Source organism: Rhinatrema bivittatum, chromosome 19, assembly GCF_901001135.1.
Source record: "Rhinatrema bivittatum chromosome 19, aRhiBiv1.1, whole genome shotgun sequence".
Taxonomy (NCBI): Eukaryota; Metazoa; Chordata; class Amphibia; order Gymnophiona; family Rhinatrematidae; genus Rhinatrema; species Rhinatrema bivittatum.
In genome coordinates this window covers 3,127,249-3,149,026 of record NC_042633.1, presented here as the reverse complement: position 1 = coordinate 3,149,026, position 21,778 = coordinate 3,127,249, and the positions used below count along the sequence as shown (strand labels likewise).

The 21,778-nt window shown below is 48.3% G+C and overlaps 1 protein-coding gene across 1 annotated transcript in view; it reads left to right on the top strand.

Annotated features, from left to right (window-relative positions):
* LOC115081054 (extracellular calcium-sensing receptor-like) overlaps positions 1-21,778 on the top strand; it is a 76,523-nt gene that overhangs the window by 16,378 nt on the left and 38,367 nt on the right. The window contains exon 3 of the mRNA XM_029585568.1: positions 15,470-15,697. Coding sequence (XP_029441428.1) covers positions 15,470-15,697 — 228 coding nt within the window. The remainder of the gene's footprint in view (positions 1-15,469; positions 15,698-21,778) is intronic.

Here is a 21,778-nt window from a genome sequence, read left to right as displayed (position 1 = left end):
GGCGGCCGTCCCTGCCGGTGCCTGCTTCAGCCTGGGTCCTTGCCTGGCAGGGAAGCCGTCCCTGCCAGTGCCTGCAGCCTGCTTCAGCTCTCTGTTCTCCCTGCCGGTGCCTGCAGCCAGCCTTACCTCTCTCTACTTCTTCCTGCTTCAGTCCTTGCAGCTGGGAGCTGCTCCACTGACCTGCCTTCACCCAGCTCCAGCCCAGGGCTGCTCCACTGCTTCCCTGGGCCTTCCACGTGGCTGAGGACGCCACCAGCTTACAGCTCTCTTCTCTCCAACCTCCTAGGGCGCGGGCGCGCGCCTCTCTGCTCCTCTTCAAGGGCCAGCCAGGTGTGGCCCCCTGCTGACCCCTCCCTGGGCGTTGTCCACCTCAGCTCTACTAAAGGGCTCAGCGTTCAGTCTGTCTTTGCCTTCGCAAGGAGTTGGTCACTCCTGAGATCCTTCGCTCCAGGAAGTTGTCCATGTTCCAGCACTTCTGCAAGGTCCTGTGTTCTTTGTTGGAGCTCCTCGTCCAGTCCTGATGTCTACCCGCTGTTCCAGTCCTGATGTCTGCTTGCTGTACCAGCTCTGATGTTTGCCTGTTCATGTTCCTGCCTATGTCTGTCTTCCAATCCGCTATCCATGTTCCAGCCCAGATGATGCAAGCCTTGTACCTTGTTCCTGAATTCGCCTGAAAGCTAAGTACCTTGTTCTGGAACCTCCTGAAAGCTAGCACCTTGTTCCTGTGTTGCATAATGTCCTGGTACCTCGCGGCAAGCCATGTCGTGGTTCGTGACCAGCCCCACGGGTGGGCTGAGTAGGGCGCTTCGTGATGCAAGCCATGTACCTCATTTCTGAGTCTCTGAGAAGTATTTACCTTGTTCCTGAATCTCCTGAAAGCTAGCACTTCATTCTTGTATCTTCAAAATGTCCTGGTGCCTCGCAGCAAGCCATATCGTGGTCTGTGACCAGCCCCACAGGGGGGCTGAGTAGGGCGCTTCGTGTTGCTAGCCATGCACCTCGTTTCTGAGTCCTTGAGAAAGCCTTACCTTGTTCCTGAACCTTCTGAAAGCCTGGTATCCTGCGGCAACCCCTGTCATGGTCCATGACCAGTCCCACGGGCGGGCTGTGTAGGGCGCTTCTTGTTGCCAGTATTGTACCTCACCCTTGAGTCTCCTGTATGCATCATACCTCGTTTCTGACTCCACGTCTCTTCCTTCAGTACCTCGTCCCTGAGTCTACGTCAGCACTTCCACTACCTCGTCCCTGAGTCCACGTCTCTGCCTGAGTCTACCTCGTTTGAGTCCTGTCTGCATCCATGTTCCAGTCTTCGCTACCCTGGCCTCCATCCGGCCTGCTGCTTCGTGCCGTACCCTGCGGCAGGTCCGAAAGGGCTGGGAATGGTCAGAGGACTGTTCACAAGACCAACATTGTGTTGTTGGGTCTTCCGAAGCGTGCAGGCCCGGAGGAGGGCCTGTCTTCCAGTCTTCACTCCAGCTTGCTTCCGTCCAGCCCATGCTCGGGCATGCCACGCCTCCCGCGGCAACTCTCCAGACCTCTCTGGCGTCGAGCCGCGGCCCAAGGGCACACACATCTCCCAGGAGTGGGATCGCTCTCCTAGCGCTCCACAACTCAGATTGTGATAAATTGCAGGAAGACCTTGTGAGACTGGAAAATTGGGCATCCAAATGGCAGATGAAATTTAATGTGGATAAGTGCAAGGTGATGCATATAGGGAAAAATAACCCATGCTATAATTACACAATGTTGGGTTCCATATTAGGTGCTACAACCCAAGAAAGAGATCTAGGCGTCATAGTAGATAACACATTGAAATTGTAGGTTCAGTGTGCTGCGGCAGTCAAAAAAGCAAACAGAATGTTGGGAATTATTAGAAAGGGAATGGTGAATAAAACGTAAAATGTCATAATGCCTCTGTATCGCTCCATGGTGAGACTGCACCTTGAATACTGTGTACAATTCTGGTCGCCGCATCTCAAAAAAGATATAATTGCGATGGAGAAGGTACAGAGAAGGGCTACCAAAATGATAAGGGGAAAGGAACAGCTCCCCTATGAGGAAAGACTAAAGAGGTTAGGACTTTTCAGCTTGGAGAAGAGACGGCTGAGGGGGGATATGATAGAGATGTTTAAAATCATGAGAGGTCTAGAACGGGTAGATGTAAATCGGTTATTTACTCTTTCGGATAATAGAAAGACTAGGGGGCACTTCATGAAGTTAGCATGGGACACATTTAAAACTAATCGGAGAAAGTTCTTTTTTACTCAATGCACAATTACTCTGGAATTTGTTGCCAGAGGATGTGGTTAGTGCAGTTAGTATAGCTGTGTTTAAAAAAGGATTGGATAAGTTCTTGGAAGAGAAGTCCATTACCTGCTATTAAGTTCAATTAGAGAATAGCCATTGCCAATAGCAATGGTAACATGGAATAGACTTAGTTTTTGGGTACTTGCCAGGTTCTTATTGCTTGGATTGGCCACTGTTGGAAACAGGATGCTGGGCTTGATGGACCCTTGGTTTGACCCAGTATGGCATGTTCTTATGTTCTAATTCTACTCTAGATCTGTTTACATATTTCTACTGAAAATTGTTGCATTTGCTGCTCTCGGTCAGGTCTGCAAGTGGCTTATTCACCCCAATGGTGCCACCTTCTGCTCCTGTTTCCCAGTGCAACCTTGGAATGCCATTATCTCCATTGTTGCCTTATCCCCCGGGTCACCCCTGCTGTCTCCATGTGGCCCTGGGGCACCGCCGTCTCAGCCCAGCTTCTTGCTGCCCGAGCTGCCACTGGTTCTCAAAGGAGGTGGGTGACAAAATAAAGGCTAAAAGAACAGCGTTCAAGAAATACAAAAGATCCCAAAGAGAGGAGCACAAAGAAGAATATCTGGTAGAACTGAGGGAGACGAAGAAATTAATCTTCTGCTTGAGAAGAAATTCTCTCTTCTGCTTGAGCAAAAAGTCAAGCAGAAGAGAGGATTGCCAAGGAAGTAAAGAGAGGTGACAAAACATATTTCAGATATATCAGCGAAAAGAGAAAAGTTCAAAGTAGTATAGTGAAATTGAAAGGTGGAAAGGATCAATGTGTGGAGAGAGACGAAGAAATGGCAGAAATATTAAACGAATACTTCTGTTCTGTGTTCACTAAGAGGACCCTGGAGAAGGACCGTCCCTTGATAACAAGATACTGGAGGGGAGTGGAGTAGATGTAACTCCATTTACGGTAGAAAATGTATGGGAAGAGCTGGGGAAACTGAAAGTAGACAAAGCCACGGGGCCTGATGAGGTTCATCCCAGGATACTGAGGGAGCTCAGAGATGTGCTGGCGGGTCCGCTGTGTGACCTGTTCAATAGATCCCTAGAAACAGGAATGGTGCCGAGTGGTGGGAGAAGAGCTGTGGTGGTCCCGCTTCACAAGAGTGGGAACAGAGAGGAGGCTCATAACTACAGACCGGTTAGCCTCACTTCGGTGGTGGTAAAAGTAATGGAGTCACTGTTGAAAGAGAGAATAGTGAACTATCTACAGTCTGGAGAATTGCTGGACCAGAGGCAGCATGGATTCACCAGGGGAAGATCCTGTCAGACAAATCTGATTGACTTTTTTGACTGGGTAACCAAGGAATTGGATCAAGGAAGAGCACTCGATGTCATCTACTTGGATTTCAGCAAAGCTTTTGATACGGTCCCGCACAGGAGACTGGTGAATAAAATGAGAAGCTTAGGAGTGAGTGCCGAGGTGGTGGCCTGGATTGCAAACTGGTTGACGGACAGAAGACAATGTGTGATGGTAAATGGAGCTCTCTCTGAAGAGAGGGAGGTTTTAAGTGGTGTACCACAAGGATCGGTGTTGGGACCGGTCCTGTTCAATATATTTGTAAGCGACATTGCAGAAGGGATAGAAGGTAAGGTTTGTCTTTTTGCGGATGACACTAAGATCTGCAACAGAGTGGACACCCCGATAGGAGTGGAGAGAATGAGACGGGATTTAAGGAAGCTGGAAGAGTGGTCGAAGATATGGCAGCAGAGATTCAATGCCAAGAAGTGCAGAGTCATGCATATGGGGAGTGGAAATCCGAATGAACTGTATTCAAGGGGGGGGAGAAGGGCTGATGTGCACGGAGCAGGAGAGAGACCTTGGGGTGATAGTGTCTAATGATCTGAAGTCGGCGAAACAATGTGACAAGGCGATAGCTAAAGCCAGAAGAATGCTGGGCTGCATAGAGAGAGGAATATCGAGTAAGAAAAGGGATGTGATTATCCCCTTGTACAGGTCCTTGGTGAGGCCTCACCTGGAATACTGTGTTCAGTTCTGGAGACCGTATCTCCGAAGAGACAGAGACAAGATGGAGGCGGTCCAGAGAAGGGCGACCAAAAAGGTGGAAGGTCTTCATCGAATGACTTATGAGGAGAGATTGAAGAATCTAAATATGTACACCCTGGAGGAAAGGAGGAGCAGAGGTGATATGATACAGACTTTCAGATACTTGAAAGGTTTTAATGATCCAAAGACAACGACAAACCTTTTCCGTCGGAAACAAATCAGCAGAACCAGGGGTCACGATTTGAAGCTCCAGGGAGGAAGACTCAGAACCAATGTCAGAAAGTATTTCTTCACGGAGAGGTGGTGGTTGCGTGGAATGCCCTTCCGGAGGAAGTGGTGAAGACCAGAAGTGTGAAAGACTTCAAAGGGGCGTGGGATAAACACTATGGATCCATAAAGTCTAGAGGTCGTAAATGAATGTAGGGAAAAAAAAAAAAAGATTTGCATTCACAAAAAAGCAGGGAGTAGCTTGCTTTTTATGGCAGTTACTTCCCCAAATCAAATAAGCCTGATACTTCACTTTCAATGCATATCCAGCATAGCTCTCTGCTTCAACGGCAGGGGAGAAAGTCTGATACTTCAAGCATATCCAGCATAGCTCTCTTCTTCAACGGCAGGGGAGAAAGTCTGATACTTCAAGCATATCCAGCATAGCTCTCTGCTTCAACGGCAGGGGAGAAAGACTGATACTTCAAGCATATCCAGCATAGCTCTCTGCTTCAACGGCAGGGGAGATAGACTTCAAGCATATCCAGCATAGCTCTCTGCTTCAACGGCAGGGGAGAAAGACTTCAAGCATATCCAGCATAGCTCTCTGCTTCAATGACAGGGGAGAAAGACTTCAAGCATATCCAGCATAGTTCTCTGCTTCAACGGCAGGGGAGAAAGACTGAAACTTCACTTTCAATGCATATCCAGCATAACTCTCTGCTTCATCGACAGGGGGAATAAAGAAAAGTGGATCTATATACAGACAACCAACAAGGATTGAATTACATAGTTTGGGTAAACAAATAAGCATGGGTGTAGCTTGCTTATTGCTGCGGTTACTACCCCTAACTAATTAAGCTAGATATTTCATTTAGATGCAGCTCCAACACTGCTCTCTACATTAATGGTGGGGGTGGAAGGGTAATAGAACCAAAAGGTTACTAAGAGCCAAGAGAAACAGATAAGTATGAAAAAAAAAAGTGTGAAACTTGCTGGGCAGACTGGATGGGCCGTTTGGTCTTCTTCTGCTGTCATTTCTATGTTTCTATGTTTCTATGCTCTAATGCATTCGAGCATGGATTGAGCTCCCTTGATGATGCTGACTCCATTTCCTGCCAGGGTTCTGTTAGGCATGTGCATGCTCGGCCATCTTGAACATTTAAACGGCTTGTGGTGGGAAACGTTATGTGGAACCTCCCTAATGACATCTTTACCTCCTCATCTAGCCAGCCCTTTAAAAGGTCTCTTCAATCTGCTGTTCCTCACCCTGAGAAGGAGTTGCTTCATCCTGGAGTACCTGTCCCACCTCCTCGCTCCAGGAGTCTTCAGAGTTTTCAGAGTTCAAGTTCTTATATCCTTCAGGTTTTCGTGTTCCTTGTTCTTTGTGGGAGCTCCATGTTCTTTGTTCCAAGTTCCTGGTCTATTGATGGTCCCTGTATCTTCTGCTTCTCCTTGATGTCAAGTCCCTGATGTTCCAGTCCTTGATGCCGAGTCCTGCCTTCCAGGTCTTCTCTCATGTCCACTTTTTCAGGCATGCCAGTGTCATGGTATGCAACCTTACCATGAGTTGTGTAGAGTGCCTAATGGCACCAAGGCCTGTCTTCTTCACTGATCAAATCAATGGAAGTCCCTTGTTTTTAAATGCCATGGCCCTGTCCCTGCTTCTGAACTTATGAGACCTGAGTTCATGAATTCCATTCCTGGTCATTGAAGCCCCCTTGCCCAGCTTCCATCCATGCCCAAGTAAGTCTAGAGTTTACTTCACTTCAGGCATGGTCCATGACCAGCCCAAAGGTTGTGTAGGGTGCACAGAGGTGCATATTTCTTCCAGAGTCTTCATCATGTTTCCTGTGCCAAGTAATCATGTTTTGTGCCCGACTTGCGGAGGTCCGCAGGCCGGTCCCCCACCTACCTTGGGGCATGCAGCGGCAGCATGGCTGAGGCCTGGTCGGGCCTGCGGCCTCCGGCGCGGCGTTCCCTCGGCAGGGGAGACGCCGCCGACGTCACTGCTGGTCCTGCCCCCTAGGCGCACGCACGCGCAAGACCCGAACATTTAAAGGGCCCAGTGTGGGAGAAGACAGCTCCACCTCCTAGGATGATGTCATACGCTGCAAGTATATAACCCTGCTTGGCTCCCTTCTCCTTGCCTTGCAACAAGGTTCACTCTCTTGTGAGAGATACTAGTTGCTGTTTCATCCACTGGCTTCCGACCCCGGCTTCTGACTTCTGGCTTCAGACCACTTGCATCCGATTACTGGCATCTGACTTCTGGCTTCCGACCACTGGCTCAGACCCCGGATTTCGGCTACTGGCTTTCGTCTCCAACTTCCTTCCAGGAGGCCTCTCCTAAGTCCAAGTGGCCCGGGTCCTCACGAGCTCCTCTCGGGGGGACCGCGGGCTTCCAGTGGTGAAGTTCTGTTGGTCTCCTAGCTTCACTCCACTCGTCTGGATCCTCAGGAACTCCTCTTCTGTCACCGAGCCACAGGAGACCACACGTAAGTCCAAGCGCCTCGGGTCCTCACAGGCTCCTCCCAGGTGGGACCTCAGGCTTCCAGTGGTGAAGATCCCTCCAGTCTCCTGTCCAGTGCTGCCTCCCAGCTTCGACATGCACCATGGGCCTTCCCACAGTGAGTCTTCATCTGTCCTTGCCAGCTCAAGGGTCCATGAATCCAACAGTTTGCAAGGCCATGAACCCGGCGGACATGGCGGGCTTAAACTCCATTCCCGGAATTGCCCAGCGATTGCAACAGCAGCAAATCTGCATTGATTCCTTGATGGAGACCGTACAGAGACTGGCCAATCGGTTAGATGGAGTTCCTGCCATCGTACCTCTGGTACCACCTGCACCAAGCCTCTGATTCTCCGTACAGGTCTCCTGCACGTAGAAGAAATTTCATTCTTTATCTTGGAGAAGTCTATGCATCCTGTCATCTTGGGCTTGCCCTGGTTACAGAAACATTCCCCAGTCATACAATGGGATACCCTTCAGCTCGCAGCTTGGGGCTCGTCTTGTTTTGACTCCTGCCTGACGAATGTTCATTGTCCTAGTGTGACTCTCTTGACCACGCCCATGGCTCTCTCACCACAGTACCAAGATTTTGAACATGTCTTCTCTAAGGAGAAGGATGAACGTCTCCCGGAACACTGGCCCTTTTACTGTGCCATTAATTTGGTTCCTGGCACGATGCCTCCCAGGGGACGGGTTTATCCCCTGTCGCTTCTGGAAATTCAGGCCATGTCTTTATATTTCAAGAGAATTTGGACAGAGTGTTCATTCGGCCCTCTAACTCTCATGCTGGGGCCGGATTCTTCTTTGTGGCCAAGAAGGATGGGTCCCTGCATCCTTGCATCGATTATCGCGGCCTCAACGCCATCACGTGATGGGACAGGTACCCATTGCCTTTGATTCCAGAGTTACTAGACCGGCTGCAAGGAGCAAAGGTCTTTACCAAGTTGGACCTCAGGGGTGCCTACAATTTGGTATGAATACGACCCGGCGATGAATGGAAGACCGCCTTCAATATGAGAGATGGGCATTACGAATACTTAGCCATGCCCTTTGGTTTGTGCAATGCCCCTGCAGTCTTTCAGAACCTCATGATTGAGGTTTTGAGGGATATGTTGCATACTTCGGTTATAGTGTATTTCAACGACGTGCTGATATACTCTAAGAATTTGCCCACGCACCGAGTTCAAGTGCAGCAAGTACTACAGAAACTTCGGGACAATCGTCTCTTTGCCAAACCAGAGAAGTGCCAGTTTGAGCAGGAGTCCATGCCAATTCTCGGATACATAGTTTCATCCACGGGTTTCCATATGGACCCTGATAAAGTGGCGGCCATTCAGGATTAGCCCCAGCTGGTAGGGGTCAAAGCCCTACAATGCTTCCTGGGCTTAGCCAATTTCTATCGCCAGTTCATACCCCAGTATTCCTGGATGTTAGCACCACTTACGACCCTTACCAAGAAGGGTGCCGATTTGAAGAAGTGGCCCCAGATGGAAATAGATGCTTTCCAGAAGTTGAAGGAAGCCTTCCTCCTCGATGTCTGTCTCCACCATCCAAATCCGCAGCATCAGCTCATCGTGGAGGTGGATGCCTCTGATGTGGCGGTAGAGGCCATTCTGAGCCAGTTATCCACGAAAGGCAAATCCCTACCATGTTCCTATTATTCCCAAAAATTCTCTCCGGCGGAGAGAAGTTTTAATATCCGCAATAAGGTGCTCCTGGCCATTAAACTCACACTGAAGGAATGGCGACAATGGCTGGAGGAGGCCCAGTACCCCGTGATCGTCTATATGGATCACAAGAATCTCGAATCCTTGTGCCGAGCCCAACGCTTTAATTCTCGGCAAGCCCGATGGTCACTCTTCTTTAGCTGGTTCAATTTCCTCCTCAGGTACAGGCCAGCCTCCAAGAACATTATTTATTTATTTATGTATTTATTTATTTAACAGCTTTTCTATACCGACATTAAAGTACACATCATATCGGTTATATCGGTTATATGGGTCACGATTGACAGGCTCTCAAAGATGGCCCACTTTGTCCCCCTCACTAAGTTACCGCCGGTGCCTGAGCTCGCTAGCCTTTTTGTCCAGCACAACATTAGGGCGGATGCCCTCTCACGCCTGGATGAAACGGAAGACAACCCCGATCTGCCGCGCTATATCCTCGATTCAGCCAAAGTCCTTCTTGCAGCTTCAGAGGTGGTTCCTATGGGTAAGACGGTCGGACCCGTTCGCCTGCGTAAAAAGTTATTGTCTTGGCCTCATGATTCCTTGACCACAGGGCATTCGGGAGTTGCCCGGACTTTGGATCTACTGACCAAATATTACTGGTAGCCTCAGGTAAAGAGGGATGTTCATCTCTACATCAGCTCCTGCCTGACCTGTGCTCAGCAAAAGATACCCACTGGTCGCCCATGGGGGCTCCTTCAATCGTTACCTATCCCTACCGAGCCATGGAACCATTTGTCCACCGACTTCATCGTGGACTTGCCATGTTCAGAAGAGAAAACGGTTATATGGGTCACGATTGACAGGCTCTCGAAGATGGCCCACTTTGTCCCCCTCACTAAGTTACCGCCGGTGCCTGAGCTCGCTAGCCTTTTTGTCCAGCACATCTTTCGCCTACACGGACGTCCTCTCCATATTGCCTCCGATCGGGGCTCACAGTTCATGGCTAAATATTAGGGGTGTGCATTCGGATTGACCGCATTAGTGAAACGCAACTCATTTTTTTTTTTTACTTAAAAAATTGATTCGACATAAACGATCGGATTTCCCACATATCGAACATAGATATGTTCGATATGTGGGAAATTGCGATTGTTGAGCCAAAATAAAAATATAAACCCCCTCACCCTCCTTAATCCCCCCCCCCCCGACTTACCACAACTCCCTGGTGATGGAGCGGAGTGAGGACGCCATTTCTGCAATCCTTGGCGAGAAGCATGTGACGTCGGCGGCACGTCGAGTGACGCGGCGTCACGTGATTCCCGGCGAGTTCGCGCCGGACGGCTCGTTCGGCCCAAAAAGAACTTTTGGCCAGCTTGGGGGGGTCAGGAGGCCCCCCCAAGCTGGCCAAAAGTTCTTTTTGGGCCGAACGAGCCGTCCGGCGCGAACTCGCCGGGAATCACGTGACGCCGGCGTCACTCGACGTGCCGCCGACGTCACATGCTTCTCGCCAAGGATTGCAGAAATGACGTCCTCACTCCTCGCTCGATCACCAGGGAGTTGTGGTAAGTCTGGGGGGGGGATTAAGGAGGGTGAGGGGGTTTAAATTTTTTTTTTGCACATATGTACATATACCCAACTCATTGGATTTTTTTTATGTCCATATTGGCCGCAAGTGGGACCCCCTTTCGGACATAAAAAATATGAACATAAAATTTTGCTCTGCACATCCCTACTAAATATAGGAGAGTACTGTGCAAGAAATTTGAGGTCCAGTTGGACTTCATGACTGCCTTTTATCCCCAAGGCAATGGCCAAGCAGAGCGCACAAACTGGACCTTGAAAGCTTTCCTTCAAGCCTTCATGGGAGATCTACAGAACAATTGGGTGACTTTACTTCCATGGGCAGAATTCTCCTACAACCACCATAGACACTCGGCCACCGGCAGGTCTCCCTTCCATATTGTCTATGGGAGACGTCTTTTACCCCCCCCCCCCCCCCCCGCCTTTGCCATTGATGGTACCGTCCCCAGCCGTACAACTCACAGCCCAGCAGCTACACCATCTCTGGGGCTCTACCCAGGAGAAACTTCAACGCACGGCTGTCACGGCGAAGTATGCCGACCACCTTCAACATCCAGCTCCATCATTTCTCCCTGGGGACAAGGTATGGCTGAGTACCAAACACTTTTGCCTGCGGCTTCCTTCGATGTGGCTGGCTCCACAGTACATTGGGCCATTCACAATCTTGGACCGGGTGGGCGCGGTCACATACCGCCTCTGTCTTCCACCAACGCTTAGGGTGCAGAACGTATTCCACATGTCTTTGCTCAAGCCACTGGTCTTGTCTATCTTCCATAAAAAGATCCCTGCACCGACCACGCCTGAGGGTCAGGAGGACACCGTCTACCAAGTGAAAGAGGTACTAGATGTACGATTCCACCTCAGATGATGGGAGTACCTCCTCTCCTGGGAGGGTTATGGCCCCGAGGAAAACTCCTGGCAGCCAGCCTCCAAAATTTTGGATAAAGCCCTTCTTCAACAGTTCCATCTACGTCACCCTGCTAAACCGAAGCCCCCAGGAAGGGGGCATAGAAGGAGGGGTACTGTTGTGTACCCGACCTGTGAAGGTCCGCAGGCCGGTCCCCCACCTACCTTGGGGCATACAGCGGCAGGTGGCTGAGGTCTGGTCGGGCCTGAGGCCTCCAGCACGGCGTTCCCTCGGCAGGGGAGATGCCGCCGACGTCACTGCTGTTCCTGCTCCCTAGGCGCGCGCGCGCATGCAAGGCCCAGACATTTAAAGGGCCCAGCGCGGGAGAAAACACCTCCACCTCCTAGGCTGATGTCAGACGCTGCAAGTATATAACCCTGCTTGGCTTCCTTCTCCCTTGCCTTGCAACAAGGTTCATTCTCTTGTGAGAGCTACTAGTTGCTGTTTTGTCCACTGGCTTCCGACCCCGGCTTCTGACTTCTGGCTTCCGACCACTGGCTCCAACCCCGGCTTTTGGCTACTGGCTTTCCTGGTGTGTTTCAAGGAAACAAAATCAATTATTAAAGAGAGCAGTCAATGAGAAACACCATTGCAAATCTCCTTCTGTGCCATCTCCCGTTGCTTATAACCACAGTATTGCTGGAGTCCCTCCAGTCATAGGATCCATCGTCTTGACTTCTATAGGCTTAAATTCCAACCATGCCCTTGCCCCCTTCCCCCAAGATGAGCCTACTTTGTCTTGTGAACCACAGATTTGGCCAAGAAGGTAAGTCACAGCTCCCTTGGAATGATATCAGCTGCCCCATTCAAGGAGTACTTTACCTTGGATGGTTGAAGTCATTGCTTCTAAAGATAGGCTTCATGGTCGGTCCCATATCTGCTGATCAAGTTCTGGTTTTACCACATTACATGTGAAGACCTATTCTTATTTCTCTTAGAAAAACCCAGATACCATTAAAATCAGGACTGGACCATCTTAACTGGCAATAAGAGAAAAAATTGAAAACCTTATTTGCAGTGCACAAGATATTATTATGGCAAACAAAAAAAAAAATATATATATATATACAGAGAGAGAGAGAGAGAGATACTTCATTATAGGTTCCTGCTGGTGAGAATGCTCAGCGGGAGGAAGGCTTAGCCACAGGAAATACATTTTCAAATGTGATCCTTACTGAGAGGCATCCTGAAGAGGTGGTCTGCCCGTGTTTTCAGACACAGTGGATTTTTATTGAGATGTACATTTCTCCTTGCTTGACATTCACATTCCTTCAATGTGTTGAGTTTTGAGTTAAGTCTGCTTCTGTTGCACACTAAATGGCCTCCTGATGTTGAGTGACCTTTCTACTCTCATTATGCTTGAAACTCCTACACCAGTCTAGTAAGTAATTAACAAATCAATTGGCATTTTAGCCCATATACTCTTGGTTTCTCTCCTGTTAGATGAGAAGCCTAACAAAGATCTGTTAGTATTTGTAGGTATGTGGGCTCTGGGCCGAGGTGAGAGATGGCACTGCCCACAGGGAGGAGCCCTGTGAGCCTCACCGTCGGGAGGCAAGGTCCCAGCTGTGGAATAGAGTCTTTATTATAGAGATAGAGAGACACTGCCCGGGAAGCGGGGAATGCAGGAGAAAGTCTGTGTGGTGGGGTATACCCAGGGGGAATACCACAGTAGTGAAGATTTATTTTATTTATTTATTTAAACAATTTTATATACTGACAGTTGTTGTGAACATCCCATCGGTTTATATGTAACATAACGTAGCAAGAGGCTTTACAATGAAACATTAATTTGGGGAAAAAGTGGGTAAGCACCATCAAGGTGAAACTGGGAGCCATATATGGGGGCGGGGGGAGGGGGCAGGAATTATTCAAACAACACATGGTAACTTGAAACATTATTTACAATCATAAAGGTCAAAATAACCTAAAAATGATTTACAATCATAGAGGCCAATATGCATTTACAATCATGGAAGAAAGTATGATCTGAGAAAGCTAGATATAGAACTGGTGCGAATGGATGTACTTAAGGTGAAAGCAGGGTGTTCAGTGACTATACATTATGGAGAGAACAAATTTACTGTCCGGGGAGGGGGAGGAGGAATAGTAATCAAAGGCATGAACTGGAGTGGTCCGCAGTGGTCCGGCAGTGGTCCGCAGAGCGGGGTACACCGATGAGGCTCCTCTGTAGAGATGATTTGGTAGTAGCCTGCAGCGCGGCTGATGAAAGGTAATGGTCCCCAGTACGGGGTAATGGTCCCCAGTACGGGGTACACCGGTGAGGGTTTCCCACTAGAGATGGTACTGTAGAGGTCCGCAGCTCGAGGAACACCGAAGAGGTATCCTTCTAGAGATGGTACAGTAATGGCCCACAGCGCGGGGTACACCGAAGGGAATTCAACACTAGCGAAGGTACGGTAGAGGCCCACAGAGCGGGATACACCGGAGTGGATTCCACATTAGAGCTGGTGCGGTAGTGGTCCGTAGAGCAAGATACTCTTTATATCACAGTGTCGAAGGTCCCAGCCGAGGCCCTGGGAAGCGGGGATAGCCAGTAGTCCAAGGCAAGAAGGCCCTCCGAGGAGCGGATAGCCAGAGAAGAGGAAGGGCCCCCAAGGAGCGGGTACCCAGAGCGTCTCACGCCAATTGTGCAGTAACTGGAACGGGAAGTCCGTAGTGAGTGAAGCGGATTCAGCAATGAGGGAACGCGTTGCCAGGTCGTCCATAGGCAGGGCCAGCCAGCTTAAGTATCGTGGAGTGATGACATCATCCAGAAGGGACGCCCCTAAGGTTCTCGCCATGACGTGTTTAAGGCTGGCCCGTGCGTACGCGCGCCTAGGTGATCCCGAAGGCAAGATGTCGGTCGGCAGCGCCCACGCCATCCCGGAGACGCCAGGCAGGTCAGTGGTAGCTGGCAGAGGCCGCCACTTTCCTCAACGATGTCAATGCAGCAAAGAAAGAGGTGAGCATCAGTGATCGCAGCCGTCTGTGTCTCATGACAAGATCATTGGGTGTTCTTTATGCTAGGGATTCCCCCTGAAGCAGCCGCTTTTGGTGTTATAAGGGCCTTGTCGGGGCAATTTACACCATACCCAGGAGGAACCCCTTACCTATTTGTTTTCTGATTTCTTGCAAGCACTTTTTGGATAATATACTGGCTACTCATTTTTTATACTTTCCAGCATTGTCATTGTATTTATCAAGCTAAAGCAAATCTCGTGCTTAAATGGTTTTTGTGTTAATTATGTGGCAGATTTTCAGAGGATTTACAAGCGTAGGGGGGTTATGCGCACCGAGCGCTGAATGTAAGTCCCAGGGCTTAAATAATGGGAGGTCTGGGGGCAGGGCAGCGGCGTGGCCAGAGGCCTCTGCAAGGCCACTGGGTCAGTGCGCGCAAGTTACGCCTGATTCTGGCTGGCATAACTTGTGCGACAAAGGTAAAGGGGGGTTTCGGGCTGGGGGGCAAGACAGGTAGGGGAAGGTGTGTGTGTGTGGGGGGGGGGGACGGGGGAAGGCAGCTGGTCTCCCTGAGGGCTCGGCGCGTGCATGTTGCACTAGTGTGCACCCTGTTACTCGCGCTGATCCCTGATTTTATAACATGCGCGCGGCTGAGCGTGCATGTTGTTAAATCGGGCGTACGTTTGTGCACGCTGGGTTGTGCGCAGAAATGTATGCCGTGCGCCTACATTTTAAAATCTGCCCCTAATGTTGTAACATACTTAGGTCTGCTTGAAAGTAATTGTGCCATGATGGCCAAGCATTGACAAGAAATGTATTAGCACTCACGCCATAGGAGTGCACAGTCTGCAATTGAGCAGTATTTAACTTATATACACTTATTTGCATAAGGGTCACTTGATTGTTTGTTCCTGACACTTTTGTTAACATTAAGGTGTTCGTTTATTTTAATTTTATTTTTCTGTGAACGATTAATAAACACTAGTGCTCTTTTATCTTGGGTAGATTTCAACTATGCATTTAGCCTATCAAGAAGACCAGCAGCCTAAGTCAACAGCCTGGTTAGCTCAGAATGAAGTGGATTAATGTAGTTAGTGCTACTGAAGAGATATTATAAACCACATTCTAGGTGTGTGGACTTCATTCAGTGATTATCAGGATACTCTATATTTGAGTAGTATGTCTGTTTCTCAGCTAGAAATGCATTACAAATTCTGGATATAGCTGTCAAGGCTGAAAACAGCTGTACACCCATGAAATCAGGCCATCACTGTATAAAATCAATGCAAGCATGTCTCCTTTTCTCCGCACAGCTCCTGCATTATGTCTGGAAGGTGCGATTCCAGAACACTATGGGCCGGGAGATTTTCTTTGACAAAAATGGAAACCCTCCGGCTGCTTATGACTTTTATAACTGTTACCTGACTTCAAGTGGCTCCGTTGCCTGTGTAAACATTGGCCACTATGACTCAGGAGCCGCCCGTGGCCAGGACATCAAAATAAACACCAGTGCCATCACGTGGAATGAAGACTATGCACAGGTTAGATGACCCCCTGTCTTCATAAGAAAACTGATTAACAAGGTGCTCAGAAGTAGTGATGGGAGGAATCTTCTTTGATCTGATTAAAGACCAATTTCAGAAACATTAATATTTGTCTTGGATCTTTTCAATCAATCAAATTCAGCTTTAGGTTGCCTTGTATCTGACTCTGATTTATTCTTCATTAATTAGAAGCAGACTGGGACCTTTAGCTCAATAGCAGAGTCACCACCCCAGAATCCAGGGTTCACCAGTCTGTACCTTGGGAAGGCTTCTATGGGAGAAACATTGCAATAATCTGAACTAATTTTTATTTATTTATTTTCCTCCTTGCATTATACTTCAGAGTGGATTACTTTTAGGTATTGTAGATATTTCTTTAGCCCCAGAGGACTTACAATTTAAGGAAGTCATTTACTAAGCAACTTCCTGCTGCTTTGTAAATCCTGCAGTATTTTCCCTGGCAGTAAAAACCTGTTGGGAAAAATACTTTTGTATTACTGGCCCCAAAATGTCTCACAAAGGTGTCCCCAAGAATTTGGGAGCTGACATATCTGAAAGGGGCAGATCAGCTCATACTAACACCCTCCCAGATGTGTAAAAATCACTGGGATCTCTATATACACCTCCTGTTGCCCATGAAGGCAGCTGATAAGTAATTAAAAACATAAAGGTTTAAAACTCTAGGGACAGGCCCTGCCAAACCCTACCACTTTTACTCTCCTCCCCCTTGGATGCCGGCTCTCCATCCAATCCCATCATCTGGATCTTTCCTGGACTATGATAGAAAGTACCGATGGTGTATTAGGTGTCCAGAGTGCCTCCTAAGCTCTGGGCCCGGCAGTAGACGTTTTTCAAAATAGTCCGGGCTGCCCCTATCAAGTGATTTTCATAATACCCTGATGAATACTGAACAGGGTTGCCAACCGGCTCCATATCTTCAGGACAGGTTCATCCAGTCCTGGTTTTATTCCCCTGCACACAGGTACTTATAGTCTTGATTTTCTGAGGGAGTGTAATAGGAAAATCAGAATAAGTCCCAGCATCAATAAGTAAAGCCAGCACTGGGTCAACGTGTCCTGAAAATCTGGAGCTGGTTGGCAACCCTAACACTGAAACATGGCCACGTCAGGATTTTTCCTGAATTTCTACTTTCCTGTCTTTGTGTCTATCAGCTGATCTATTAAGATTTGGAATAGCAGACTGTGCAGTAGTCACTCTGTTATAAATTTATGGTTTATATATTTACCTTAGATACATTTTATTGTACATAATTATGTCATAAATATATATATATATATATTTATGATTTTATTGGTTCATCGTCCACAATTTTTTAGACATATATATTTATCATAAGAACATAAGAACATGCCATACAGGGTCAGACCAAAGGTCCATCAAGCCCAGCATCCTGTTTCCAACAGTGGCCAATCCAGGCCATAAGAACCTGGCAATTACCCAAAAACTAAGTCTATTCCATGTTACCGTTGCTAATGGCAGTGGCTCTTCTCTAAGGGGGTCATTTTCCAAGGAGTTACCGCAGGAGATAATTCTGCAAATCGCACTAACAGCCGTTAACGCGATTTGTGAATGCAAATTTTGTATTCAGGGGGTGGAGTATATGTAAAGTAGGAAAGAGTTATCATGTGCAGCAAAACAGCTGCAGTGTTAGCGCAGCCAATAGCTACAACCCTTTCATGCGCGGTATGTTGTGCACTAGAGGCCAGTAAAGGTTTATCACGGTTCACAACATTTCCAGTATAAGAGAGAGAGAGAGAGAGAGAGAGAGAGAGAGAGAGAGAGAGAGAGAGAGAGAGAGAGAGAGAGAGAGACTTGCTATAATGTCTCTTCCCTAGACAGGTTTTTGTATCCCTATGAGAGGCCCACCTAGTAACTCAAGGTGGGGATTAGGTATGAGTGTAGGGGGTTGGGGGCCACTTTCACATTCAACATGAGACGTACGAACAGAACAGTGGTCTCTTGTGAAGATTTGCTGGCCTTCGGAGTGAGGAAACTCACTCCAAGATGAGATTTGGGCAATGTTCTCTCCACCTAGCTTATTGTTGCCTAGGTAGAGTGTCCATCAAGCTAGGTGGAGAGAACATTGTCCAAATCTCATCTTGGAGTGAGTTTCCTCACTCTTTGGGGGGGGAGGGTTAAATTTTTATTTAGGGAACCGGGAAACGTATTGACGGATCGGCAACTTATGGAATTTTCCATACTTCCGCATGAAACGGAATCGGCCATCCACGAATACGTATCCCGAATGCGACGAAAACTTTTGGCCTGCACATCTCTATGGCACAGTCAAAGGGCCGATGTTCTGGGAGGAGTTCAGCTTTCTCCTTAGAGAAGACATCTTCAAAATCTTGATACTGCAGTGGGAGTGCCAAGGACGTAGTCAGAAGAGGCACACTGGGATGAGGAATACCTGTCAGGCAGGAGCCAAAACAAGATGGGCCCCAGGATGCGATCTGCAGAGTATCCCAGTGTATAACTGGGGAATGTTCCTGCAGCCAGGGCAAGTCCAAGATGATAGGGTGAATTGACCTCTCCAGTATAAGGAAAGAGATTTCTTCTACATGTAGGAGTCTCGTGTGAAGAGTCAAGGGCTTGGTGCAGGTAGAAATACTCCCTGGGGAGGAGAGTACCATGAATAGAAGATACCCGGATAGGAGGAGTTTGGGGTTGGACCCCAATCTGCAACTGCCGGACAAGGTCTGCGAGGATGAAATTCCCTCCCGCTCCGGAGTTCACCAAAGCCAGTGTATGAAAAGTATCCTCGGGTAGGCGAGGGTAACCGGTACCATGCATGAGGAGGCGGGACTTGTATTACCTAGGGTCAGCTCCTCATTGATCCCTAGGTTCTGGCGTTTCCCAGCCGCTCACCACATCGAGCTAGGAAGTGTCCCTTTTGGCCGCAGTATAGGCACATGCCTTGAGTGCGGCGCCGTCTTCTCTCTTCCTGCGAGATCGGACCTCGATCCAATTGCATAGGCTCAATGCATTGGTCTCCGGGAGAGGCAGAGGATGGGGGTACTGGTCGGGGAAATGTAGACCCCGAGATACTGGGTTTACGACCGGACTTCCTTTCACGAAAGCGGCGTTGGATTCGGTGGTCAACCCACCCAGCCAGATCAATCAGGCTATTCAGGTCCTCCGGAATGTCCCTCGCAGCTAGCTCATCTTGGAGTCGTGAAGAGATATTTTCCAAGAATATACTGTGGAGGCTGTCATCCCTCCAGTCTAGCTTAGCTGCCAAGGTACGGAATTCCACCGCATACTCGGCAAGAGACCGATTGCCTTGGCGTAGTTGGAGTAATTCAGTGGCAGCAGTGGGTCTATGAGAAGGCTCATCGAAGATATGTCTAAAGGCTGAGACAAACTGTTCCAGATTTCCAAGAATGGGATCTTTACATTCCCATAGCGGAGAGGCCCAGGCGAGGGGCTTCCCATCTAGCAAGGAGATAATATAGCTGGTTTTAATCATATCTGTAGAAAACTGGGACGGCAGCAGATGTAATCGGATGTAGCACTGATTGAGGAATCCGCGGCAGTGCTTCACTTCCCCCGAGTACCGTGAAGGTGCCGGCAACTGTGTAGGAGTTGCCAGTCCGGAATCGGCTGCGGCAACCAGCGCAGGAGGTACGAGTGCAGGTGCTCCATCAATACGATTGGCCAGTCTCTCTACTGTCACCATCAGAGCATCAAGGCAGATCTGCTGTTGCTGTAGACGCTGGGAAATTCCGGGGATGGCCTTTAAGCCCACCATGTTCGCCAAGTCCATGGCCTTGTAAACTGTTGAGTTCGAGGACCCTTGAGCCAACTAGGACAGATGATGACACACTGTGAAAGGCACACAGTGGGTGTCAAAGCCGGGAGGCGGCACAGGCAAGAGACTAGGAGAAACTTCAAAACTGGAGACCCGAGGTCCCCCCAGGAGGGGCCTGTGAGGACCCTGGCCGCTTGGACTTACGAGCGATTTCCTGCGGGTCGGTTTCCAGAGGAAAAGAAGTAGAGCTGGAGCCAGGAGGCCAACTGGAACTTCACCACTGGAAGCCCGCAGTCCCCCCGAGAGGAGCTTGTGAGGACTCAAGCCGCTTGGACTTAGGCGAGACCTCCTGGATGAAATCCGAAGTTAGAAGCCAGTGGATGAAAGCCGGAGTCAGAAGCCAGTGATCAAAAGCCGGGGTCAGGAACAGCAACTAGCAACTCCAAACAAGAAGGAACCTTGTTGCAAGGCAAGGAGAGGTAAGTCAAGCCAGTTTAAGTACTGGCAGCGTCTGATGTCACATCGCAAGGTGGAGCAGGGTTTTCGCATGCTGGTCCCTTTAAATGAAAGAGCCCCTGCGTGCGCGTGCCTAGTGGGCGGGGCCAGTCCCGACGTCGGCAGCGTCTCCCTTGCCGAGGGAACACTGCGGAGAGGCTTGCCGGCCTGACTAGGCCTCAGGGGTGCCGCCGCTGCCACGAGACATCCCGGGGTAGGTGGAGGACCGGCCCGCAGACCTCCATGGGTCGGGCACGCAACACTGGTCCCCAGGACAGGTTTGGGAATCCCTGCAGTAAATCTGCCTGCCATTGTGTGTCTACGTCTGAGATTAATTTTTTGTTTCATTTAATATTCATTCTGGGTGAATTGTGTAAAGTGTAAGTGTCATGTGCCCTGAGCCATTCTGTGAATTGTTTTCTATTCACGTCTTTATAGCATTTCCTAATGGCCTGATAAAGTCCTGTCACAACCCCCAAGCTGCCTACAGCCCCAGGATTATAATAAAGATCTTTTAACAACTTCTTGTACATCGTTACTTTTCTAAAACCTTGGCTAAAATATGCAGTAATGTCATGTTCATGTTTAAAAAATAAAACAAAATAAAAAATAAGTAAAAAGGAAGGAGGGGTGTTGTGTGTTTGGGGGTCTCTGTATGGTTAAAATCGGGAGGGGGGGCTGTGTGGTGGATTTTCTTGGTAAATACCCAAGATGCATCTCTTTTTCCCCAAGATTCCTCACATATTCCATGATGGTTGCCTGTGTAGGTCCCAGTACATGGTCTCTTTTTTCCTTTTTCTTTTTCCACAGCTAATAAAACATTTCACTTACTTTGAAAATCAGTGCTGCTTTAAAAAATTATCTTCTCTCTATGACCTTGTGCAGTGTGTTGTTCTCCAACCATCAAAACAATACTCTGTCACTGAATAAAAGCAATGGTGCTCTAGTGGAAGAAGGAAGGGGAAGGTTGAAAAGAGGATGGGGTTCTGGAATGTCAAAGGAAAACACTAAATACATTTACAACTTGCTGATAAAAACAGCCTCTTTTCTTTTTACAAATAATACAGGCTCTTTTCTGGCTTGCTTCTCACAAAAAAACTAATGTAGTCTGGTTTCTACTTATTTCTATAATTATAGATTTTGAAAATTAAAAAAAAAAAAGGGAGAGTGATGAAATGCATTTCCCTTTCTCACTGTTCTGTGTTAACTGCATATAGTACAGGGGAAGGCTGGGTGAAGGGGGTGGCTGGGAGTAGTCACTTTTCTCTCTGCTACAGAAAGTCTCTGCTAAGATAAAATTATAAGCTTACATGAGACGTTTTATTAAAAAAAAAAGGTTTCTTCTCTTTTCTCAATCAGCCTGAGTTCAGAGGAAGGAGTGGAAATTAGTAAAAACAAAAAGAAAACACTGGCACAAAAATGTATGGCTTGTGGCAAAAAGAAAACAAAAGGATTTTCTTTTTTCTAATTTTAATGACAGAAAACAGAAGGAATTTAATGATTGATATCGACTACCCTTTCAAACCCCATGGATGCTTACTGAGCATGCCCATTTCTTCCAACATGGCTGCCTTCTGTGCTCTCATCTAGTAAACAAATAGGTCTGAACATGTGCAGAATGATATCATGGCCTGTGATGTCATTCCAAGATGGCTACCTGCAGCATAGTTCACAGCATCATGAATGAAATGCACCTCATTTTGGTTTTACTGTGCATGCACAGCCATGATGTAATTTATAGCCCCAACACAACAGCTGTCATCTTGAAGGCACATCATTTTCTGTCTATAGGCACCCACTGCCAAATTGAA